Source organism: Dermacentor albipictus, chromosome 7, assembly GCF_038994185.2.
Source record: "Dermacentor albipictus isolate Rhodes 1998 colony chromosome 7, USDA_Dalb.pri_finalv2, whole genome shotgun sequence".
Taxonomy (NCBI): Eukaryota; Metazoa; Arthropoda; class Arachnida; order Ixodida; family Ixodidae; genus Dermacentor; species Dermacentor albipictus.
The window spans coordinates 133,149,187-133,175,583 of NC_091827.1; the positions used below are offsets into that span (position 1 = coordinate 133,149,187).

General features: G+C 48.7%; 1 protein-coding gene and 1 long non-coding RNA gene across 5 annotated transcripts in view; one reads left to right on the forward strand and one right to left on the reverse strand.

Moving 5' to 3' along the window:
- Positions 1–2,006: 2,006 nt before the first annotated feature.
- Positions 2,007–10,730, reverse strand: LOC135919348 (uncharacterized). The gene is made up of 3 exons (XR_011507606.1): positions 9,492–10,730; positions 9,083–9,360; positions 2,007–2,154 (listed from the first exon to the last, which is right to left on the reverse strand). It is a non-coding gene; the product is annotated as an uncharacterized lncRNA (long non-coding RNA).
- A 1,064-nt stretch (positions 10,731–11,794) lies between these two features.
- The window catches only part of d4 (double PHD fingers d4), a 256,653-nt gene continuing 242,050 nt past the window's right edge, over positions 11,795–26,397 (forward strand). The window contains exons 1-2 of one of the 4 annotated variants that reach the window (XM_070522729.1): positions 11,795–12,027; positions 15,097–15,392. In XM_070522729.1, coding sequence (XP_070378830.1) covers positions 11,975–12,027; positions 15,097–15,392 — 349 coding nt within the window. In that variant the 5' untranslated portion in view covers positions 11,795–11,974. Of the gene's footprint in view, positions 12,028–12,179; positions 12,199–15,096; positions 15,393–26,397 lie in introns of those variants that run through there. The other 3 variants (XR_011507607.1, XM_070522731.1, XM_070522730.1) reach the window with 3 other exon arrangements.

Consider the following 26,397-nt stretch of genomic DNA (forward strand, 5'->3'; position numbering starts at 1 on the left):
TGGCTGAGGCGATGCGTCTAGATTTCACTATGAAGAGAGCCAAATAAAAGGTTGCCTATCCATCATACCTATTCTGGAGTCTTTTCTTGAGCTTTTCTAAAACATTAAGCTCAGCGTGTACACTTTATCACAGCATAATTATTACATGTGATATAAAACATTGTATTGTGCAGTTTCTCCAACTCTTCGTGAAGGCATCTATCCATACATTAAACAGGAATAGGCTCAATGTTGACATATCTCCACAGTAGGATCTCCAGGACCTCGTACTGTCACAATGCATCACAGACATTATTTAAGTGAACTCCAGAAGTGAAGCTCTTCGTTAACATTGGCTAAAATTGTATTTTTATATAGCAAAGTGATCATGCATAAATCTGTAAGTCATGACAGAACACTTCGTTTCTCACGGACTTTAGTTTACAATTGTTTTCAAGATCAGGAAAATTGTGCAGTGTGCTAGTTGGTTCAACATACTTAACACTGTTGTGCGGAGTGACGAAGGGACAGGACTTGAGCGAGAAAACAATAGACACCTGAGCACAAACTATCAACTGGTGATTATCACAAGGCAATGATTCTGCTGAAAAGTAGGAACCAAAGGAAAAGACAAGTCGTGGAAGCATACAACCTCAAGGTGGACCCACAGGGCTCATGTGTCAGTCCGCCGTCTATTTCACTCAGCAATAAAGAGATTAGCATAATCACTGACAATAGAGGGTGTAGGTAGACCGGGAAGAGGACTCCTGTGCATGCGTGTAGGCTTTATGTATGCTTCACTTGCAGAAAAATAAACCAGTTCATAGTTTGCGCTCAGGTGTCATGTGTTGTTTTCTCGCTCAAATCCTGACCCTTCATCGCTCTGCGCAACAGTGTTAAGTTTTCAGGTTGTTCACTATGTGATGTAGGAAGGGTAAAATTGATGGGAAATCCCAATATTCTCGGGCATATCGCGAAAAATATGGCCCAAGTCAAGTGTCATTTTAGGCTTCACTGTCCCCTTATATAGGGCAAATAGTAATAGTTTGAATTCTATGGACGCTGGTTGCTTTTTCTGACTTAACCTAGGCAGTGCTCAGCTCTCAGTTGAAAGGAACAGGTAAACAGGAGGACTTGCCACATAAGCAGAAGGTAGCACTCCAGACTTAAGCTTAATATACTGCGTGCTTCCACAGCCCTCGGGGGCTAGTCTGTAAGTGTTGACTAAGTGGACTGTCCATTCCAGTACACGCTGAATCAATAGAGCACGAGAGCCCATGGTGATGATTGCCACTTGCTCTACCAGCTTATAGCTCTACCTAATCAATGTGTGCTGAAACAGTCCACTTAGTGGATCCTTACAGAATCCTTCCCTAGACTGATGTTTATGTTGGTAGGTTGCAAGTATTGCACTTTCTTTCCTTTGATGTAGGCAGTTCCCATATGGATGCAATTTAACATATTGTATTCATATTGCCTTTGGTCTATACATATCTAATTCATGCTTATAACCAGGCCTACAAGCTCTTGTCCTGCATATTTATATAGCCTTCTTATTGGAGAATGGAGTCATTTTCCATTATACCCTCAAGCACTTGAAGTAAACACTGCAATAACCCCAAGGGAGGGGGGACAGTAACGCAAAAACCTTACTGGGCTTGTGGTGCTGCTGAAGGATGCACACATACCATTTATGCTAAAATTCCCAGCAGACATTCCAAAGTTTGTACGAGTTCGACTTTAGCTGGCTAAACTGAATGATTCATATTGAAGGCAATTCTTGCAACATTTGGTCAAACTGAATGAAACTGGACAGCACAATTAGCTGTATTCATCTACCATTTATACGACTGCTGCCCCGAGCATTTTGCCTGTTACTTTGCCTTTCGTTTCTGTACTATCAAGTTCAAGTACACATGTACTTTATCACTGTACAAGTAGAATGGCTTCAAGGCTTTTCCTGGGCATTCAACAGTCACTATTTATTCCTATAAACCTTCCTGCATGTGAAGGCAAAAGAAACTTATTAATTCATGCTGGAAGTATAAAAAGACAGGTATTTGCACAGAAAATGTTTATTTTGAGCACCGAGGTTCTTGCTGATGTAGATATGGTGCTGGCTCCCTCCTTGCCCGAAGCATGTGCTTGCTGTACACAGCACCAGATGATGGCTTCCTAGGTCAAAAGATCAAAGTGAAATAAGAGGCATTTTGTTTTAGCCCCGGAAAGAAAAAGCAGGATTGAGACATTAACATGTATAAAAAATACTTGCCTAAAGAAAAATTAATACACAAGCAAATTCACTAAAGAGGTTCACTTTCAAGAGCGAAAGTATGGTTACGATGAAAATTACAAGGAAGCTTCACTGCTCATTGAGGTTTCGGTTCAGTAGTTGTTGAGCCACGAGGGTTAGCATGCTACATCTTGCATATTAATTTTGTAGAACAATATTGCACTTTGAACAATGTAGTGCCTATTTAAATGAACTGACAAGGAACGCTGAAACTCCAGGCTAGTTTGGTCTGCACAAGATATGATACAGACACTGTACTGCATTCATTTAGTGTTTTTATCACTGATCTCGTGCACAAAGGTCATTCACACCTATCCTACATGAAACGCAGTTACTTCTTTGAAGCTTCATCTAGTCCTTGAATTTGCTGCATGCTTATGTCTAAGGGAGTTCGTTTGGTTCCTGTTAATGTAGTACATCTAAGCAACTGTTATCAAATGCCCATAGTGTTCCCTTGCATGTACGAAACATTTTTGGCCCTTTCAATGCACAATACTCATTACATTTGACACTTGGGACTCGTGCAAGGCGCCATTTAGTATTATATGCTTGTCCACATCTGATAATACTTTCATAGCTGGGTCATTCCCATGCCAAATGCCTTGGTTATTACTGTGACCATCTCACACTTTTCCTTTAGAATCTTCTTGTCCACTTTTAAGGAAGCACCCCACGACACAATGTCTCCATCCTAGTGGTGCTATGGAGTTAACTTATGTGCTAGTTGTAGCAGATGACGTCAACTGAAAGCCACTGAAGATAAAACTCTCTGCGACAATTCCTTTTACACAAAAAATGCAAACAATACAGAATACTCAAAATGTAGTTATCTGGCAAGACTGGCTGCATCCATCATCTTTGTTTGGCGCAATTCTGAGGTGGCTCCATGTTACAAGACGCTTGGCGATTATTGCCATGTGACTGTTTGGGACTCTATAAAACACAAGAATTGCCTTACTCCGGCCTTTCTCTTTGTGCAGCGGCCAAGGTTATTATTCATCCAATCGCACAGTGTCCTGTTCGTGTGTCCATAGACTAAATTCTTCACCACATTGTTTTTGCGGTATTTCGTGAGTGACCCATGAACTCATCTTGGGGTGGGACTTCTTATCTTTGGCGTTTGCTTCTATCTCTTGTCGTCAGCACCTCACACAACTGGATGATGCCACTGGCAATTCTCTTCCTAACCACGAAGAATGCATTCGTCTCGTCACCTCTTCCGATTACGTTCTTTGGCCACCTAGAGAAAAGATTATAGGTGTCAACTCCTGTAACATTGTGGATGGCGGTGTATTCATTCCACCCTATGACCATACCCTATCTCGAGCAATTCTGATTACCCCTGGCCTTATTCGCTTCTCTGAGGGGTCTGCATTGCTTACTGCAATAAACCAAATCGAACCCCAACTGTTGCCTCGTGGATCAACTGTCACTTGAGCTGTTGACACTCATGTCGTTGCAATTGTCACGAAGACAGCTCAGTGTGTTCTTGCGTCTGTTACCGTGCGCTGAACAAAATCGTGCGCAAAGATGTTCACCCCGTGTCACGGATGGATGATGCACTAGATTCACTCCACGGTGCTGAGTATTTTTATAGCCTTGACTTTAGACCAGGCTACTGGCAAATACCGATGTCCAAATCCGACAAAGCAAAAACGACATTTGCTACCCCTGATGGGCTCTACGAGTTCAGTGCAATGCCTTTTGGACTCTGCAATGTGCCTGCCACATTCGAACGCATGATCGATAAGTCTTGTGTGGCTTGAAATGGAAAACCTGTCTGTGCTATCTCGACGACATTGTGTTTTCAACCATGTTCTCACAACATTTGCAACAGCTTGATGAAGTCCTTGCCTGTCTTGCAAATGCTGGTTTGCAGCTCAACACACGCACACGCGCGTGCGCGCGCGCGCACACACACACACACACACACACACACACACACACACACAAATGCAGTTTGGCCAGCAAGGCCATCAAAGTTCTGGGGCACATAGTCTGCAAAGAAGGTATTCGTCCGGACCCCGAGAAGCTTACTGCCATCCTCGAATTTTGTGTCCACTGCGTCAAAAAGACATGCACAGTTTTCTTGGACTTGCTTCTTCCGGCACTTCATATGCAACTTCGCTACACTTACGTCTCCGCTCCATCAACTCCTCCCCAGTAATGCACCCTTTGTTTCGTCCGACGAATGTGAACATGCTTTCCTGCTTTTGCAACATGCCTTGACGTCAGACCCAGTACTGCGCCACTTTGATCCAACCGCGCCCACCATCTTTCACACCGACGCTAGCAGTCAGTCTCGATGCCATTCTACTACAATGCGACAACACATTCCGCGAACGAGTAATTGCTTAGGCTAGTCGTGCACTAACCAGTGCAGAAAATTACTACACCATAACCAAGCAGGAGTGCTTTGCTGTTGGGCCGTGCTAAAATTTCACCCATGTCTTCATGGCCGCCATTTCACAGTTGTTACCGACCATAACGCACTGTGCTGGCTTTCATCGCTAAAGAATTTATCAGGTCACCTGGGTTGCTGTGTGCTTCACCTACAGGAGTACGATTTCAATGTCACCTACAGGGCTGCAAAGAAGCATCAAGACACCAATGCTCTCTCTTGCTACCCTCTGCCGAATCATGACGATTCACCATAACCTCTCCGCGATTGTGTACGTCCTGAGTCCTCTTCATCGGCTTTACCCATTGTAGCCCTTGAATGGCTAAGACACAACAGCCCATCTGTCCTTGTGTCCCACTAACGCATCGACCCATACTGCTGAACTATTCTCCAACGCATGGAAGATTCTTCGTCACCTCCAAACGCCTGACTTCGTCGACAACTTAATCAATTCAAGCTGCACAATGGGGTTTTACATCGCAACATATATCACATCGATGGCAACAAATGGGTCCCGGTCATACCATGTTCTCTGCAATGTGAGGTGCTTGAAGCCTTTCACGATCATGCGATGACTGGTCCTCTAGGCTACCACAAGACTTACAACAGAATATGAAGTTGCTGCTCCTGGCCTGGCCCATCTTCAGCCGTTGCGAAGTATGCTGCACCCTGCGTTCATTGTCAAAGCAAGCCCAACAGCTCCTTCTGGCTCCTTACAACCTCTGCCTTGTCCCGCTTCGCCTTTTGAAGTAGTTGGAATAGACTTGTACGGTCCTCTTCCCATGATCTCACATGGAAATCGTTGGATTGCAACGGCCATAGACCATCCAACACGCTATGCGGAGACAGCATCTCTACCATCCTGGACTGCTGCTGAAGTCGCCGATTTCTTCCTACACAACATTATCTTACACCGCAGCGCTCCGCGCGTTCTCCTCAGTGACCGCAGCAGTCTTTCTCTCTTCTATCCTTACCGAAGTTCTGTGCGCCTCTAACACAATTCGCAAGACGACTTCCAGTTACCATCCGCAGACCAACAGCTTGATGATTGCGATGTACAGTCACGTGCAATATGAATTGCAACACCGGTGCCCGTGGTCGAAGGGGTTCCAAGGCTGTACGGCTGTGCAGACACATGGTAAGTTCCAGACCGAAACACAGCTTCAATTAGTGGTGTCTATTAAACTGCTATTTCGAATGTCAGAGCTGCTGCGCAGCCGTGGAGCCCCTTCAACAACGAACAAGAGTGTTGTAAGTCATATTGCATGCGAGTGTACATCTACCCTGGCCACACGAACGGGGATGCAATCCTGTCGTTCATGACATTCGCCTATAACATGGCTACGCAACGTACCACTGGCTGTTCACCAAGTTTCATTCTTGATGTATCATTCCTTTTGACTCCTGTACCCCCTTCAGTTCCTTTCTTGGAACAGTTTGTGTCTCGCCTCGCAGAGTGCAGACGCCTCGCCCCGCTTAACACCGACGTCTCCCAGGACGCTCGCAAGTTTCGTTACGACTCGACCCACTGTGCTGTAACTTTTTCTCCTGGTGACAAAGTTCTTTGGACTCGTCGGGCAGCGAGCACAACCTGTGACACCCATGTGGCCACAGTGACGAGAGGCGGCCTGCGCAGCTGGCCGGTTGGGGTCATCAGGTTGTCGCCGGCCATCCACTGATTATATTGTTCACAGACACGGTCTTTAACAGGCTTGTTGAGCACGACGTCCAGTGGCTGAAGTGTTGACGTCATGCCTCCCGGAATGACGGCGAGTTATGTCCTCCCGTCGCGGAGTGCCAGCTTCAATCCTGCGGTCAAGTGCCCGCGAAAGGCATCCAAGACGAGCATGCTCGGACACCGCAAGAGTGCCCCTGGTTGCCGATTCCAGACGGTCTTAATCCAATTGAGCATGAGGGCCTCGTCCATATAGCCCTTTTCATTCACGCGAACGACATCCTGTGGGAAAGCCTCTTTCGGCAGCATCTTCCCCTTGAATATTATGTATGGGGGCAGCTTTCTGCCATCTGCAGTACACGTGAGCATCACCGTGAATGCTCGTTCCCCGTAGAAAGAAGCTCGACTTCTTTTGTGCCGCGTTCGCACACTGTGGTGAGCGACGGCATGTCGAACCACACCGGCATTTCATCAGCGTTGCCGATCTGTACCAACATGTAGCCATGCTGCTGCCGGAGACGGATAACATAGCGCTGGAATTCGACCAACTTGTCCTCGTATGCCTCTGGCTGCTTCTGCCAGATTGATTTGCGCTGTCGAAGTGCGAATCCCTTGCGTTGCATGAAGCGACGAACCCAATAAATGGAGCCCTTGAATGCAACCCCTTGGGCAGTCCGGGCAGTCCGGAGTCCGGAGTCCCCTTGGGCAGCCCTTGGGCAGTCCGGATTCTCGGGCGATCTCAATAGCTTTGATGCAGATGAGTTCTGCTGCGACTGGCAAAGATCTGGCACGATGCTCGCGGACAAAATCCGCCACCCTGTCTTTGAGCTCCGGGTGCACTGCGCCATAGAATAAAGAACTTCGTCAGAATAAAGAACCGCGCAGCGCCCGCGAGTTGGGCCGCGTCGGTCACCAAGGGGGCGATAACAATGTGGATGCCGAAAGGTCTGCGCTCCTACATGCTGCCAGACGACTATTCATGCTGTGCCAAGGGCCGGTATGTAAGTCAAGGGGTGAACTTTTAGTAATATTTTTGGGAAAAAACCTCAACCTATATTCCGCACTATACGGTACTCGCACTGCTGGAGACATATGCCGTGGTCGAGAACCTACGGCTTCCCGACTACTCGGGTGCCACCACCTGTGCCACACGCAGTTGCACTGCGGCACCCTGCCTAGATGGAGTCCATAAGCCAGGAAAGCCACGCACGGCAATCTATGTCCGCAGCACCCTGGCGCGTGCTCTTCTACCTGTTGCTGACATCGCCGGTGGCCCCTTGGAGTCATGCGCCGTTGTGGTACGCCTTGGCAGCCAGGACACGGCTGTGGCGAGCATCTGCATCCGTCCAGGAAAGCCGTGGGATCCCTCCAGCCTTATCCAGCTGGCTGTTCGCCTTAATGGGCATGCAGTCCTGTGCAGTGACTTCAACGCACACCACACAGATTGGGGAAGCCGCAGCTGCACCCGCTGAGGCAAAGGCCTCACAGATGCCATCAGCTGAGCTGGCCTGCTGACCTTGGAACACCAGGGAGCCCACCTACGTCTACCGCAGAGCTCGCACGGCCATTGACCTCTCCCTCAACACTGAGCAGTGCTCCTACTCCTGGGCCACAACTTCGGACAAATGGGGGTCTGACCACTTCCCTATTGTGATCAGCCCCAGGTCTGGGAGAAGGCCTAGGTCAAGAACTTACGTCACAGACTGGTCCCTGTTCCGGAAGCACTGCAGCAAGTTGGACGATGGCCGTGACTTCCTGAGCGCCATCGTGGATTGTGCTCAGGCTGCCACCGTTCAGTGCTCTACCCAACCAGATACCCCCGCTCCGGACCTCCACCTGCTCAACATTCGTGCCTCCAGGCGCCATATGGAGCGTGGAGCAATCCGGACGGGCAAGGCAGAGCATTGGACCGAGTACAGACGTGCAGATGCCCGCTGCAGACGCCAAGCCCGGCGCAGGAGGAGCCTCTGCTCTGCCATCGAGGGCAGGTCCAGGGGACCCCTGGCTTGGAGACTGCTCAAATCCCTCACCAGCAGGAGAGGAAGCCTACAACCTGTCCTCGCCGTGGCCATCACGCTGAGCATCAGCGAAGAGGCCCTTGCGGAGCTCCTCGCCAACCAGTTTGCGCTGGCTGTACCACGCACTGCAGCCATCCTGAAGGTAGGGCAGCCTTCCGTCAGCCTGCCTAGCTGCCTGCACAACCACCACACAGGGTCTTCGCTTCTGTAAATGGCCTGTCATCCAGTCTTGGGAGCCTGGCCTCACAGTTCATTGGCCCAAAAAGCAGTCCGAGCGCTTTTTCGCTGCCTGAGGGCAACAGACTTGAGTGCCCGACTATAGACATCCTACACTTAAGTTCTCTCTCTTCCTCTTTCACTCCCCATTCCCCTCCCCACGTGTAGGGTAGCAAACTGGACTCAGCCTGGTTAACCTCCCTGCCTTTCCGTCTTCCCTTCTCTCTCACCACCCAGGGTGGCCATCGAGCCAGGTTATGGCTATCTACCAGGACCCGCTGACGCTGCACGAGCTCCAAGCATCGCAGTGCACCAGGAGCCCAGTGCACCAGGAACCCAAATGCTTCGCAACCTGGCCGCCAGCGAGCAGCTGCACCTGCTTGACTGCTTGAACATCTGGCAGTCAGGGCAGGTGCCTGAGTCATGGCGCACAGCCTACGTGGCCCCCATCCTGAAGGCCGGCTGAAAAACGTGAGCTCCTATCGGCCAGTCTCACTCACCTCTGCTGCTTGCAAGCTGATGGAGGCCATTGCTTTCTGGCCGATGAGCAGATAGGCTTCCGGCGGAGCTGATGCAGTGCGGACTCCATCGTGGAAGAGGCCAAGGCCTGCGGTGACGCCGTGCTCCTGGTGCTTATCGGCATGAAGGGGGCCTTTGACGGCCTGCCCTATCCAGTCGTTCAGCAGGCCCTGGACCTATTTGGTAGAGGGCGTCCCACAAGGATCAGTGGTGAGCCCTTTCCTGTTCAACCTGGCCCGACTGCCTGCTGTCCTGCAGACTGACCCCCACAACCACGTGAATACCTCCATCAACGCGGACCACATCGCCCTATGTGTGCGAAATCCACCACACAGCCGCAGCAGTGCGCGCTCGGCTCTGCAAAGAGCCCTCGACACTGCCGCTGCTTACCTGATCTGCATTGGCCTTGCCATCTCGGCAAGGAAGACGGAGGCCATGCTGCTCCACCCAAGAGCAACCGCCCGCTGCACAGCTGCAACTGGAAGGCGACCTTGAAGCCCGGCAGTGACGTACCCGGGGCTACACGTTCATCACCGGCTGACCTGGCTGCCTGCTGTCAAGACCCTGCATGTCCAGGTCCTCCGGGTCCACAAGGCAGTCTCCCAGCTTGTTGCCCGAGGACAGAGCTGCACCACTAGGTGGGCTCTGCGGCTGTACCATGCAGTAGCCACCTCACGCCTGCGGTACGTCCTCCCACTCGTGGCACTACCACGTGCCCGTCTCAAGAAGCTGGAGCTGCTGCATAGGGCCGAGATTAGGTTCTGCCTGGGCGCTCCCTGCAGCTCTGAAATCGCTGCAACCTTGGCCGAGGCAGGAGCATGGTCCCCATCACTCCTGTCACAGCCCACATTCTACAATCAGCCACAGCTGTGCACATCGCTGAATGACACTGCGTTCAGGAATATCGGTCACATACCGACCGCACACACAACCCCCATCACATCTGCACTGAGCATTACGCTGCGGAGAAAGCTTATCAGTGAATGGCTACTGACAGCGCAGCGAAATTTTGGTTCTAAAGCAATTTTTCCCGACCGTGCAATGAGGCCGCAATGCGAGACCGCAACGAGGCCGCAATTTGGTGACTTTATTCACTACCGCCCTTAGCCGGCAGATCTGAACCATGCATCAGGAATGTGCATTTCCATTGGGGAACAATAGAAACTCTTATTTAGGCTAAACAAGCGCGCGTACGTACGTACTTACATGCCGCACTCGGGACATCTGCCATTCAAATATTCTGCCATGTAGCAGCACCGTAACCAAGTAATGTTACTGTTACGTGCTTCTGACAAAGACTCTAAATAACTCTGAAGGAGCGCAGTTCCGTGTAATATACGTTCTCTGCATTAGGACACTGTAGCACTGGCTGGCCGGTGTGGCGGTCCCTGCAATGCATCACAAAAGCTCGTGAGGAACCTGGCTATAAAGTATCATCACAGAACACCTATATATGGCATCATGCAGTCGAAAGATTAGCTACGCGTAGTAGATGCACATCAAACGCAAAGACGAAGTATACTTACGAGAAGCAAAAGCCCGAAAAATAAGCGATCCACCGCTTCGTGCACTCCGAGCCTGCCATATGCCATATTATGCCGCCAAAAAAGCCGAATGTGACATCACGGACGTGAAAAAACAAAAACCGGATGTGGCGTCCCGGACGTGACGTTTGGGTGAACCTAACGCTTGCGCTGCGTTCACCGGGTGAACGCAGACACTTTCTCCTAGCTGCTGGAGGCTGGAGCGCGGTCGAGCCGGCTCAGACACGCTCTGCGGCTGTTTGCTCCGTACGTGTTTTCCGAGCCGTGTGACGTTCAACGTGGCCATGCTTGTGAAAAACAGTGGATGATTTGAAAAAAGAAGGCGTATCCCTGCATCTACTGCAGCACAGGAGGTTCGATGTGCTATTTTCATTGTGAATAATTAAAAAGAAATACTAACCTGGATTTCTTTGGAGCGTCACTCTGACAGTATGTGCTGAAGATGCGGCGGATTTCTTAGGAGCTAAAATTTCGGGAAAAATTGTGAGTTTGTATGTGCGCAATTGCGTAGTCAAAAATGAATTCCGGGGTTTAATGTGTAAAACACACTAAGATCTAATTATTAGGCACGCAGTAAAGGGGGGGGGGGGGGGGGAGGACACAAGAATAATTTTGACCAACTGGGGTTTCATAACCGGCAACACGGACATGTCTGCATTTTCCCACTATGAAAGTGCAGCCAACGAGTCCATTATATAATCCTACGCCCTCGGGGTTAGCAGCGCAACGCCGAAGTCGCTACGCGCACTTTCCTGTCATTTGCGATAAGCACATGATTTAAATGTAGTGGTAAATATAGCTCCATAGAAGCAAGGCAGGCCCAGATATATTGGCTTTCGAGCAGTAGATGAGCAACAAGAAGCTCAGTTAATTGCCAGCTGGCACAGGTGATACGGCGAGCGCAATGAAAGCGCCGGACAGTGCGAGAGTACGCTAGCAGACGACATTGTCGATACTATGGTATCGATGTGGCCTTCAAAATCTTCCTTTACACAGTACTTTGTTAAATACAATCCTGTTCTGTTATAATGAAATAACCATGTCCGTAAAAAACCCTTAATAACACGGACCGCCTCAAAAGCAGCGAATATGAGAGCAGCCGGTCTGCTAGAAAAGGTCGCAGTGGCGACACCTGGTGGCATCAACGGAAAGAGGCACGCGCGCCTCTTTCTGGTACACAATGGCTAGGGACGGACGGCGAAAACAACGTTCTCCCCCGATGTATGTCCCCCGTAGTACCTAGGTAAAAACAAATCTCAAGGACCGAAAGTCCCCACATTTCTCTCTCGCAACGACTCCTGACGACTCCTTATACGAGGAGCTGTAAAGATGGCGCTAGGTCCCCTGAAGATCAATCCGGTGGCTTTAAACCGGTTAAAAGCGTAAGTGCACCCCGAGTTTTTTGTTCGTGAATACGCAACGCCTAGCGTTGCTACAGAATCTTAACGCACACGTGGAATTGAACTCGTCATGGGTCTCTTTGCGCTGAACGGCTAGTTAACGGTACTGCCTCAGCTGAGCCAGAATCACTCGCACATTTGAGAGGCCAGAAAGTAAATACCTTTTTCGGTAATCCCTCCGTGTCAGATGTCTCACAGCATTAAGCCGCGTCTACGTATCGCCCGTTTTCCTTTTTTTTTTCTATTAGCGAACGCGGGATGGAAGAGCTAAAGCGGGGTAGGGACCGAAACATGCATATTTATTTCGGCTGGTGTTGCATGCTGCCTGCCATTTTCCTCGACGACTGGATTAGGTTCAACAATGGGCTTGCCTCTTTCGACCATCGAAAGTCATCCTGTGAACCCTTTGTGCAGTCACGGCTGGTGTTTCTGGTTATTGAGTGCATTTATACCAGTACCGTCTTGCAGCTACTCAGAAAACAGATTCTTCACTTGTAAAGCCTCAAACGCTATGCGTTTCAAATATAAATAGTGACGTGGTAAGTGGGTAAGGCCAATGAAACGATAATCTATTGTTTACAAGTGTTCAACCTTACCACAATCTTTTTTAAAAGCACACATCTCTCGTGAAAACGTGGCCTAAAGTATTTCTAATGGTCAAATGTATGTCTAGGTGGGGTGCTTAGTGGGTTCCTGTATCTTTAGTCTGGTGCAATGAATATGGAATTAAAATAAAATAAAAGTCGTAACGATATCTAGAAAGATAGCCACAGAGAGCATGGTAATAGTAGTCAAATTTCCCCAATACAGCGCAGTGAAGTTGCCATGAAAAGTGGGACCCATGTGACCCACTGTCCATCAAAGGGTTGAAGTGATTGCCTGTGTATAATCGAAATTGTTCTGACATTATATGCTTAAATGCAGCAGTCGTTGCCACTCCATCTGCTTCCAACTCTACCACACTTTGAAGTGCAGTCTGGACAACGGTAGACACACGTGCCTTTATGCATGGCAGGAGTGAGGGATCACAGTGTTCGCTTTGGCATGCACATGAAGAGACAAAGTGCCTTGCAGACATCTCGCCAGCTTTGCTCGCTGATATCCACTATCGTGTGTTTCACGAACAAGCCCAATCCTACAGCTGTACCTTCAACAAAGCTTTCACTTTGAAAATAATATGCAGAGAAATATTGCAGCAAAGCTGTTTATGGCTAGCGTTCTGTGCATTTTTCTTCTGCTTCTGCTAAAACCGTGGGCTGATCCTGGAGATGGCGCAATACCGTGCCAATTCGTGGCAGAGGTGAAGCAGGCTTCAAGCACTCTGCCAACTCGCAAAATTAAGTTTAATGTCTTGGATCGAAATAGAGAGAGAGAGAATAAACATTTTTATTCGGTGAATGAAGCTTTGGAGAGGCGTCCTCATTCCAGAATGCCTTGAGCTCGGGCCGCGTCCTGGGCCCCCGCAATCAGCCGTTGCTGATCCTCGAGGTCGGAGCTGGCCAAGGCTCTCTCCCAAAGCTCGTTAGTGGGGTAAGGGTTCGGAGGATATAATGGTGCCGCTCTGCAACCCCCTACTAAGAAGCCATATCAGATATTAAGCTGATAAGAACAGGTGCTACTCTTTGACCTGTGTCGGCCATGGCTACGTTCGTACCATTCTCTCTTTGTCGGCATTCCAAGCGCCTGTGTATCTACTTTCCTTCCACTCTCCCGTGGTGGTGGTCCCATCGAAATGTCACACGTGTCTAGTTTCCTCCGGCTCCTCCGGGCGGCGGTCTCGTCGTCCACACGAATGTATCTAAAGATCATGTTAAATGAGTTCTTAACTCTGTTAAAAATTCTGTATCACCTCCGTGTCATGTGGTAAACAGCTTCGCTGGTCATCCACCTTCACAGAGTGAAATGGCTTATGAATTTTTTAACCATTCCAAGTGTGACTGATAAATTGAACCAGCTTGGTAACATGGCCACTTCTGTTTGTCATGATCCTGTCATCAAATTTGTATTTCTGGAAGGAGCCAGGTCTGCTCAAATTCCCTGGTACTGTATGCTTCTTCTTGGTCCTTGTCTTTTTCTAGTGTTTTACATTTGCTACTATGCTCAAATGGTATAGGGTTGGAGCAGCGCAACAGGCCGTTGGACAGATGACCTGTTGTTGTAATGCTGACTGCACTCATTTGAAAACGACAGGTCCAGAAGCATCAATTGGCACAACAAGAGATGAAGGACAGGAAGAAACAAACAGATCGGATGAAAGATGCAAAGGCAGAAGTTCACTAACTAGCCAGTTGTCTTCATTAAACAGTTGACCTGAGTTCTTCTGAAATAAGACCAACAGCATGCTTTTGCACCCTTTCTAATTTATGTTTACGCATGATGCTAATTGAATACTGTGCAAGGCTTCCACATTCTAGTTTTGATCAAATTATAAAGTTTGTAACGCAACAAGCTTGAGCTTGGGAGGTGCCTACATTAACTTGCCACAAGCTTGCATGTAGAATATGTGCAAGTATCATCGTCATGCTTGTACTGAGATGCTGCAGAGGCTTAAGGTTACTCACAAATATTTGTATTCATTGGCTTCTTACATTAGAGAACCATTAAGAGCTTAGGTGAATTAAAACATTTTAATTTAACGTTTTTAATGTAAGTATATGTAGTACTAAGTTAGTCGTGCCAGTTCATCCAGTTTGTAGTCGTGTGTAGTGTCTATGTACTTTGAATGCTTGCACTAAAATAAAAGCACACATTTATTTGTTTCTTTTTTTTGTTTGTGCATGTAGAAATCTGTATATGGTTGCTACCATGTTGAGATGTTAAGGTTTTGAGGGCTTATCAGATGACGCAATGTATGTGTGGTGCCCTGCCAACTCTGCACTGCCATTACCTGCCCACACCAGTCCTGCGCATGTGTACTGTGAAGCAAACTGTTAAATGATTGCCGTGCTCGTTGGCAGGCACCGCTCGGCAAGAACGAAGTTGACCGGGCATAGAGCAGAACGACACTCCGGTCCTCCATGCTCATTCTCTTGTGGGCCACATGTCGCGCAGCTTCCTGAGTGAGCCAGCGTACAAGGATGCGACGGAGAGTTCGTCGATGTGCAACACACGCCTGGTGGTCGAGCGGCGCCTGCGGCTGCCTTTTCTGGACGCCCAGACAGGTGTGGCGCAGAGTGACTGCGCCCTGTGGATGGCCCGCTGGCAGCGAATGCCGGGCCATGCTGAAGGCCAGCTCTACTCATATCCAGCACGGCGATGGCGCAAGCGCCGTCGCCAGTACCTGATGAATGACCGGTACCTGGGGGCCACGCGACTGCGCGAGCAGCCGCCGGACTACGGGGACGCAGGTGAGGCCTCGTTGGAATGGGCACATTGGGTGGGCAACTGTCACTCGCAGGTGGCGCTGGAAACGACATGTAGGGCAGCTCTGCGTTGGCACCATTGCTTGCTTGTTGTGGCAGCGAAGTAGGTCAGGCAAGCAACGGGTGGTGTCTGAAACATGACTGGCTCTTGCTGTCACTTTTGCGATAAGGAGCCGGCAAACGCATAGCCTTCGAAATTGGTTTCATTTACTCAGAGGGAGCCTTTGCCTGTGCTGGGATTTGCACGCCACTTTTATCATATTTACGTAATTCCAATGCATACTTCTAAACAAATTTACTAAAGATAATATGTGCATTGTATACAGGCAACCGTGGGACATTCCCATTGAGCCAACGGGGCCGAAGATTGCAGGCAACGCTAGTGGCTCCTGGATTTTAATGGTAATTGCATGGGTAACAAAAAAATGTTGGTTGGCTAATGCAGAATAACATTTTGCTTAATATCAGTCAATCAAGTTTATTTTCCTTTGGCAGAGGGGAGGCCAGGGCTATAAGCCACAATAGCTTGACAAGAGGTTGCGACTTCCTTTTACATGGTGGCAATGCAAGAAACATGACATATCAGTGTACTCGATAAATCGAAGTATACGCTATGCATGATACATGTACTGCATAAAATTACAGTGAAAGAGAATACAGATCTGTTGAAGATGACCGCGGTAAGTTGAGCAGAAAAAAAGGCCTGTAGGAATGACTGCACATCTGCTGCTTTATCTTTCTTGATCTTAATGGAAAACACTAACACAGCACGCATAATCATAATGTATACAGCAGCAGCAAAACAAAAGAAATTGCTTGGTGATAAGAAATGATGAGTAATAGCAACATACAGCAGTGACGAAAATTTAGTTTAATCGTTCAATTTGATAAAGTATCATGAAAAAAGAAACGCTGCAGAATTTTTCAGGATGTAGCTGATGCAAAAAATATTTTTGATAATGGATACAGAGCTTTTAATAAGATGAATATTTAACTTCTACATGTTGTTTAATAAATTATATTGTGTGTAAAATATCAGATGCTTGCAGTAATTTGCGCTGGGAGTAGGATTGATCCATGGCTCTTTATGTCTGGTGTGTTTATGCTGTTTTTTTCTTGGAGGTCAGCGAGAGAAACGGTAATATATATAGATTTATCTTAAGTTATACACAACATACATAGCATGTAATATATCAGATGCTTGCAGTAATTTGCCCTGGGAGTAGGAGTGATCCATGGCTCTTTATTTCTGGTGTGTTTAATACTGTTCTTTTCTTGGAGGTGAGATAGAGAAATGGTAATACAGTCGAACCCGGATATATCGAATTCGAAGGGGATCGCAAATTAATTTGATATATTAAAAATTCAATATAAAAAATACAGGCCCAGAGACTTTACCTGTGGCGGATGATGACCTACCGATCGGTGCATTCAAGAATGACAACTATTTCCGCACACACGACGCAACGTAATGCTTTATTTGCGTGAAAAAAAATCGCTTATGTTCGTCTGCTTCTTCGCCTTGCAAATGAAATTAAAGACGCCCACCTCGATCTCATCGAGGCTGTTCAGGTGCGAAAGCCCGGTTCCTTCCATGTCGCCGCAACAACGGCAAATAAAGCTGAACACTGCCGCCACTTCAGCGGCGGAGTACGAGCGTGTAGCCGCGCCCTCGTCCAGACGATCTTCGTCGCCACTCGAGCAGTCAGCCTGGGTCCCTCTGACTGCAGCTACAATTTCCTCGTCAGCGAGGCTCGCAACAGCCTGAACATTGCTGTCAACGTTCACAAAATCGTCAGCAGACACTTCGGCTGGAACGGCAGCCGGGAAAAAGGACGACAACTCGCGAAACGCGTCGTCCATGCACTCGTTGTCGCCGTCGCCGTCTTCGCAGGTTTCGGGAAGTTTGGCCGTCACGAGGCCTGCCTTCCGGAAGCAGTTGGCCACAGTATCCTGCTTCACGTCTCTCCAGGCGCCCGTCATCATTTGAATGGCCCCCAGCAGGTCAACCTTAAGCTCGGTGCCCATGCAGAGGTTCACCAAAAGCCTATCAATGAGTCGCCTCCTGTAGCCGACTTTGAACGACTTAGTGATGCCCTGGTCGAGCGGCTGCAGCTTCGCTGTCGTGTTCGCCGGCAGAAACTTGAGCGCGATGTTTTCGAGCTCGCAGGTGGTGTGATGGGCCAAGCAGTTATCGACGAGAAGGCAAGCGTGACGCCCCGACTTGCCCAGTTCGGTGTCCCAGCTTTGTCGCAAAGTCCAGGTTCTTGCGCTTCTTGACGCTGCTTGTGCTTGCTGCGGCCATTGCTTCCGCGTCAGCTCACCACGATCCAGTCACACGTGTCGTGAGACGCATGCAAAACAATAATGAACACGAAACACAAGAACGCGCACAAAACACAAGAATTCACGTGCGCAGCCTCCGCCAACAAAGCGCTCGTGATGACCACCTCCGAGGGCGACAGCGACGTACGAAAGGCACGAGCTGTGGTTGGCTGAGCAAAACTCGTGAAAAAGCAACAAGAAAAAAAAGGCAAAAGGAGGAGGCCACCGCCGCCTTCGTTCCTGGCTACCTTTTCCGAGCCAATCACTATGGTTATGCGGGGGAAGGATGAGAGACATTGGGAGAGAGAAAAATAAAAGCACTTCCGCAAGTCGGAGAGCGTGCGCAGCGGGATTACAGTTTGAGCCTCCCTCCCACATTTCCGATGCTCTCACATTTTCCGAGCCTTTCGGGGGAAGCGCGGAGCTCGCGGGTGCAGCGAGTGACGAGCTCGCGCGGCGTTCTATATATCCAATGGCGGGTAAAAATATCGTTCGATATAAACGTACGAATTTCTATACTTTTACACAGAGTTTTCAAGGGGATAATTTACGAGTTCGATACAGACAATAATTCTATACATGTGGGTTCGATATATCCGTGTTCGACTGTACCACCATATCTTATGTTTGAGCTTTATGATAGTGCAAGTCTGTAGTTATACAAATGAAGAACAGGAAGAATTTCAGACTGAATAAAATGGCTGGCAGTAGGATAAAGATATTGGGCATTTGCTATGTACCTATCAGCTCTTTTTTTGGAGCAGGTTTAAGGGGGGACGCGGGGATCAGATCGCGAAAATCGCAAAAAAGATCGATTTTTGGCAACGACGCGTTTCGCTATCTGCAACGTCTAATCTACATTGTATCAAAATGGTTTTACTGAAAACGCACTAAAAGTGCCCGAAAAAAATTAATTTATCAGTGCGTAGGGCAAGAAAACAGCTTTAAATCGCGTAAAATCACCGCGGTTCGCGGAGCCCTAACTCGTCTTTCCCGCCACTGAACGCCGCCATCTTGGTATCGTACAAAAGCTCGAAGTTTCGCCATTCCGTTTCTGAATTCTTCGGTCGTCGCCATCCTGTAACAAACACACAAACACAAAAGACGCGCGGGTCTGCTAGAGGCGGTCACACGGGCCCTGCGATGAAAGCGGGCCTTCGATTGGTTGCCGTACTGAAAGGCGCCTTGCCATTGGTTGCTGCTGCAGCAGCGGGCAAGCTGGCAACCACAGCGGACCGCAGTTGTCTGCTTTGAAAACCACGCCGGCGTCTTTCTTTGTTTGACACTCGCAGTATTCGGATTTATGAAAACTCCCAGGTCAGTGATGGGTCGTCACTCGTTCGAAAAGAACTTTTAAATGAAGCATGCCTTCGGAAAACGGAAGCGCAAGCCTCCTACGGCGAGAAAAAGATGGCGGCCAGCGGGAGAAGCGGAGAACCCGACTGAACACGCGGATAACGTGCCGCGTTATCTTGCACCGTGCGATTCCAGCAGCGAAGCCGACAATCGCCCTGTGACATCGACACTGATAACCAAGCCACCGGAAGACGTGCCAAAGGAGGCTCTCGCACCTGTGCGTACGGCCGCGCGAGTCGGCAACCGAGATCGCGTTGTTGGAGGCGACGCGGGTCGAAGGTCTCCGTCGCCGGCAGAGACGGTGTGCGTTTCCGATGCATCGTGCGACAGGGACACGCAGCCTGCGAGTGAGCCCCAACCGTCGACGAGCTACATACTGTATGGTGACTCAAGGCTCACCAGACGAATCGTTGTACGATCCAGACGCGCCTCGAGCCGCGTTTTGTGTCAGCAGTGACTGCAGAAGCGCAGGCATGCAGCGTTCGCGACTCCCTTCGCGCAGTGTCCGTGACTGAGCGGAAGCAGCAATGCCAAGAACAAATTTCGGCCCCTTGTGACTGTGGGTTCATTATTATGCCTGTTTCCGCGATGAACTCTTTGATCGCTAAAACTCTGTGCCCAAGATGCCAACAGCGTTCTGTGGGTGTACACTGCGATACCAGGCTCGGTCTGGCAGTGAAAATGGTGGTCATGCACTACTCCAGATGGCGCAAGAAAAGGATAAAGAACGCCTGAAGAAGGCATCCAAAGCCCACCAAACAAAGAGGCAAAGGTGTAAGAAGATGCCTGACAGCAATGATTCAAAATATTGCAGCCTTGGTGCTTTTTAATAAATTTGCAGTGCTTATAAAACTTTGCAGCCAGTTTTCTCAATTGCATGTTTTATGTCAATCACCTCGCTCGTGGAAAGCGTAGCACAACAATGGCTGGACCGATTTCAGCCCAGTTTGTTTTGCTTTGATCCACAAGCTGTGCTGTACGTAAAGACAGTCTTGACATGTTTCTTTATCTTTCCATTATTTAATTATTTCACAATTACTACATGGCTCCATGCAGTGAAGCACAGTCATGTGCATTTTATGTTGAGCAAAAAATTATTAGCACGCTAAAAAAAAAATCGAACACTGTCTTGATGTAGATTAGACATCTGGGCAAACATGCAAAGTATTCCCAGCTCCCTATCACGTTTCGTTACTGTGCCAGGCTTTCCACAAGCAAGGAACTTGTAAATTCGTATAAAACAAAAACTAATTAAGATATCCTTATGAAATTTTAGATTTGTCTCTTTATTGCAATGTGCAGTGTGTGTACCAAATTTCAGCCCTTTCTGTCAAGAAACAAAAAGGTTAATTCTGATCCCCTCCTCTGGTTGTTGATACTGGTTTTGGACCACGCAAGGCTGGAGTATTGAAGATGCAAAGACACTGATGAATTGAAAATGATAAGCTTGACTTTAGCAGGTATAGAGTGCCTGACACATGCAATCAGCATGTGTCAGCTGCATGTAAGCAGAAGAAATTTTATTACTTCCCTCATAATTATTATTTAAGAACAATAGGTGACGTCTGAATAAGTTATGGTTACTCAGAAAGGTGCTTGCAAATTAAAAATGCAATGAAGCTTGCGAGGCGTCAATATGGTGCTTGGCGCTCTGCACAGCGGATGACTTGGATGGATGGATGTGTGTTGTTTAGTGGCGCAAGGGCCAGGTATGGCCAAAGAGCGCCATAGCGGATGACTTGGACATCCGCTGCTGGGGTCATGGTGGCATTCCACTCGCTCTGGCAGGGTATCTCCTATGTTTTCTCTAGTTTACATAATATGGTTCTTTGTTTTTTTCTCATTGGCTTCATCACTGACGCTTGATACAGCAGCATAGGCCAAATAAAATTGCAATGCAAATTGGACGAACTGGCGCCAAATAAACATTATTACGATGGCACCAATGTTTACATGAAATAAAAGGCACAGGAGGGTCATTTCAGAAGATATACCGGTGCATAACCTCCATAAGTGTTTGTATGCAGGGACTTAGCCAGGGCTTATGGGGCTCCAGCCTCTCCCCTCCAAATTTTTTTTCGTGCTGTTATGCACCGCCGACCAAAACAACCCCCACTGCTGGAAATCATTCAGGATTTTGTCTAGAAAGTCCTCTTCACGCTCGAAAAGACATTGCAGCATGAACATTGCGAAATCGGGCTGGATTTCGTGGCAATGCCCATGTACCGGGAGTCACATAATGCAAGGAGCTCCATCCAAGCACAAAGTTTCCAAGGGCATTTCGATGGCGAGTGAGCTTGTCGCGGCATCTTGTGGAGGCTGCGTAATCTATCGAGTGCATGGATTTTAATTCTGACACTTTATGGGTATAAAGTTCTCATAAACTTTTGATGTGAAAGGTGGATTGACATTTCCAAAGTTGTGCTTTAAATTTTCAATTCCGGAACTTTATGGGTTTAATGTTGTCATGAATGTTTGACGCCAAAGGTGTATTGACTTTACTGAGTAATACATTGGACCAAATGGACGAGACAAGCCAAATCAACACACTATCAAACAAGTTGACAAAGCATGCAGCAAGGTTCGATGAGACAAAGCGTGGCGGTTCGTTTTTTCTGTCATGTCAAAGAAAATACTATCAACATTTTTTTTTCACCTGTGCCAAAGCAACCATGGCAAGACACTAAAGCCAGCAAAGGTAACTACATTCTGATTTATTTTTCTATTTTGACTTTTATTCGCGAGGACACTTGAGCCTCTTCATTTTCTTTTTCACTTTACCCGCGGGCTGCCGGAGCCCGCCAGAGCGCATGCGTCTTTCTCGTGTTGCCCCGGCCATTGTGCGGCGCACTTTGATGTGCGTTCGTTTTTCTCTGGCTGAGTGGATTTTTGCTGGGCAATGTTTTCGATGTTTTCTGGCTAGCAGACAAGAAAAAGAAACAATGCATAATCACTCGCCGTCATAACTGTCGGCAGGGTTAGCAGATTTGGCGATTTCTCGCCAAATTGGCTATCTTTAGAAGCTCTTGGCGACGGAAAATCGTGTTTAGGGACTTGGCTACTTTATGGCTCCTTTTGCAGGTTATAATTGGTATAGGTACTGGCCGAGTCACACTCCCCTCGATGGCCTCCTCAAAGCGTCAGATCTTCAAGGCTATGCTTGTTTGTCTTGCAAGCTCCAGAAGCAAATTCAGGAGCTGAAAATATATCATGGCCACCACATGTTCGGTGGGTCTCTTCGGCTTGTCACCCTGGGCTCCCCAGGACTGCCCGAGATGCATATGCAACGTTCATTGGCTGAAATCAACGTCTCGGGCAGTTCGGGACTGTCATTGATGGATAATTGAACAGGCCCAAGCAGCTACCTCCGAGTAACAGGAATTAACCAATCTTATAGGCAATGCTATTGCGTCCTTCGAAGGATGGAAGCAATAGGTGGTGTCCTAATATCACCCCAGCGACGATTGCCTCTATAGCGATTCTCGAAGACCATGGTTCTTCACGTCAGAAACTACCGCAACAACCAAAAACATGTCATGGCAGCCATGACATTACAGGTGCCAATGTCTCTCTGACTATGCGACTGTGTACCAGGTAGTGGAGAACGTGTGTTACATCATTGAGTTCGCACGGGAACATTAAAATGAAGTCATAGTGGCATAGCGTTAATATTGTCACATAGTAGTGACGGTGAAAAAGCCAGCAAAACTGTGATTAACGAAACTAGCGTTAACATCATAACCAGTTCTAACCTAACCTCATAGTCCAGTTCGCCAATACGTCGGATGATCTTCTAGGGTCTGAAATAGTGTCGCAATAGTTCCTCACTGAGTCCTCGTTGGCGTATCGGGGTCCAAGGCCAAACACGGTCGCCAGGCTGGTACTCGACATAGCGTCGTCGGAGGTTGTAGTGTCGGTGTTGGTGCACTGCTGGTTCGTGACCTGCAGGCGGGCGAGCTGTCGGGCTTCTTCAGTGCGCTGGAGGTAGGTAGCGACGTCAAGATTCTCTTCGTTGGTGATGCGTGGCAGCATGGCGTCGAGAGTCGTCGTCGGGTTCCTGCCATAAACCAGCTTGAACGGCGTGATCTGTGTTGTTTCTTGCACCGCCATGTTGTAAGCGAAGGTTACGTATGGCAGGACGGCATCCCAGGTCTTGTGTTCGACGTCGACGTTCATTGCTAGCATGTCGGTGAGGGTCTTATTCAGGTGCTCCCTAAGAATATTCATCTGTGAGTGGTTGGGAGTTGTATTCCTGTGCCTTGTCTGACTGTTCTACAGAAGGGCTTGATGAGCTTCGCGGTAAAGGCCTGTCCTCTGTCAGTGATGAGGACTTCTGGTGCGCCAAGTTGCAGCAGGATGTTCTCTATGAAGAATTACACCACTTTGGCTGCGCTACCTTTCGGCAGAGCTTTAGTTTCATCGAAGCGGTTGAGGTAGTCCGTCGTCACGACGATCCACTTATTCCCGGATGTTGACATCAGAAACTGTCCCAACAAATTTATCCCGATCTGCTGAAATAGTCGAAAGAATGGCTTGGATGAGCTTCGCGGTAAGGGCCTGTCCTCTGGCAGTGATGAGGACTTCTGGTGCGCCAAGTTGCAGCAGGATGGTCTCGATGAAGAATTTCGCCACTTTGGCTGCGCTACTTTTCGGCAGAGCTTTAGTTTCATCGAAGCGGGTGAGGTAGTCCGTCGTCACGATGATCCACTTATTCCCGGATGTTGACATCAGAAACTGTCCCAACAAATTTATCCCGATCTGCTGGAATGGTCGGCAAGGAGGCTCGATTGGCTGTAGTAATCCGGCTGGTCTTGTTGCTGGTGTCTTGTGTCACTGACAGTCTCAGCAAGTCTTCATGTAATGGACGACATCGGCAGTCAGACGCGGCCAGTAATACCTTTCCTGTATCCTCGATAGCGTCCGGGAAAAACCGAGGTGCCCAGCGGTCGGATGGTCATGTAGGGCGTGCGGTACTTCTGGATGCAGAGCTGACGGAACAATAAGAAGGCAGTTGACGCGGACTGGTGAGAAGTTCTTCACGAGTAGGTTGTTTTGAAGCGTGAACGAAGACAATGTGCGCTTAAATGCCCTAGGGACAAGGTTTGTGTTCCCTTCTAAATACTTAATGAGGCTTTTTAGCTCCAGGTCTGCTCATTGCTGTTTAGTCAAGTCTTCCGTGCTTATTACTGTATTTACTCGTATAATGATTGCACTTTCTTTTGGCAAAAGAATTGACACAAATTCAGGGGTGCGATCATTACACGGGTTAAATCTCCCGCGAAAAGAAAAATTTTTCATCTCACGTCTGAAAAAAAAACCCGCCAGGGGGCCGTGGAGTTCAGCAGTGTCTCACATGGACTCCCACTTCTCGTGCTTCTCAACCCGGAACAAGGCCAGTGACGAACCCAAGTTTTGCACTGGTGCCACCGGCAAGACGAGAGTAACCGGCGGACACTAGCCACTTTCGGGTGAGTGCACCTTATCTCAAGATATAAAGCGTTATTCCCGACGACCGTCCGCCCGCCCGGTTAAGCCTAACGCCAGAACCAGCTCCCGCGATCTCATCGGCAGAAACACCCTTGCGCCGCGCGTCGCGTGAGCATGAGCACGCGAGCGCTCACCCTCGCCGCGGCGAAAAGCCCCTACGATGAGTCGAGAAGCAGCTGCTGCAAGCGCAATGTCAAACCAGAAAGAAGATGAAGCAAACGCTATGCAAACAGACCGGACGGAAGAAAACACCGGGGAAGGTACCTGGAACTATGATGCAGAAAGCGGCCGAACAATCGAAGTGGGAAGCGCCTGGATCACAAGAAGCAAGAAAGCCAAGAAGGACACCTCGAATTCAAAGACGCCGGCAAAAAAACCAACCGATGAGCAAATGCCCAATGCAGCACCTTTACAGCAACAACGCAGACCCAGGATGCCGCCCCTGCCACTTGATGACTTTAAGATCGTCTACCGCCCGCAGGCAGGTCTCGACCTCGCCAAATGGAATACCGTCGCAGTCATGCACGCCATCGGTAGAGCGAGTGGACTGTCGCAGCAGGACTTCAATGATAAAGTACGCGTGCAAGTACAGAGAATCGAAAATTTAATCATCGCAAGCACGGCCGACAAGGAAGACGCCAAGATGCTGGTCAGCATCAACAGAATACAGCTTGGGGGCACTTACCACAACGTCAAAGGCAACATACGAACCCCTGACGACGTCTCCCGAGGCGTCTTCAATGGCCTCATACCAGGAACAAGCACCGCAGAACTTATGGCAGGAATCCGAGCACCGGCACGATACACCGTCCTTCACACCCGAATGATGGGTCAGTCGACCGCGGCAATCGTATTCTTCGAAGGACCGCACGTTCCCTACTACATCATCTTCCAGAGCGTAGACTTCCGCTGCAGACCATATCGCAAGTCAGTGCAGTACTGCCGCACCTGTGGCAACACGAGACACCGCCAAGACATCTGTCCGAAACCCATCCGAGATTTTTGCTACAAGTGCGGCAAGACTGGACAACCACAAGACCATGACTGCAAACCGACCTGCAAGCTCTGCGGAGAAGCGCACGAAACTGCAAGTACACAGTGCAAGAAGAGACTGAAGCCAAGCCCTCCACCCTACAATATACGGCAACAGCGCCTTAACAGACTACAAGAAAGAGACAACCGCTGGAGCTCCAGCAGTTCCCGGAGCTGGGCACCTCGGCCACCAGTTCGAGCAGTGTCAGTGCAGGCAGCTCGCCCAGACGCAGCAGCTCCAAGCCAATACTGCAAAGTGCTTTGCACTCACGTTCCCGCTCAGTCAAACGCGCGAGCTACGCCGATGCGGTAAATGGCTCGAGCAACTCAGGTGGTACGAGCAGCTTGGATGCATCGGCCGAAGCGGCAGTCTTACGGGTCTTAGAAAACAAGCAGCAGAACCAGCAGAGCAAACTGCAGAATCAGCACAGCAAATTATAAAGCCAGCAAGACCTCATAGACAAGCTACTCCGCAGTCAACAGAAACAGCAAGAGCTCACCGACAAACTGCTTCAAAAATGCAAAGAACAACAAGAACTCACAGACAAGCTGCATCAGAAATGCCAGGAGCTCGAAAACATAAACAGACAGTCGGGAACGACGTTGACCAAGGCCGACGTTGAAGCCATATCAGATGCAAGGTGCCTGATATTTCAAGAAGCCTTTATGAAGAACATTCACGCCACAGTGGAAAAAGTTGTCCAATCAGCAGTCGAAAAAACGGCTGCTACCTTCGAAAACAGGATCGCCACGTTAAACGCCAAAATTGATGGGATCACACCACAGCTCA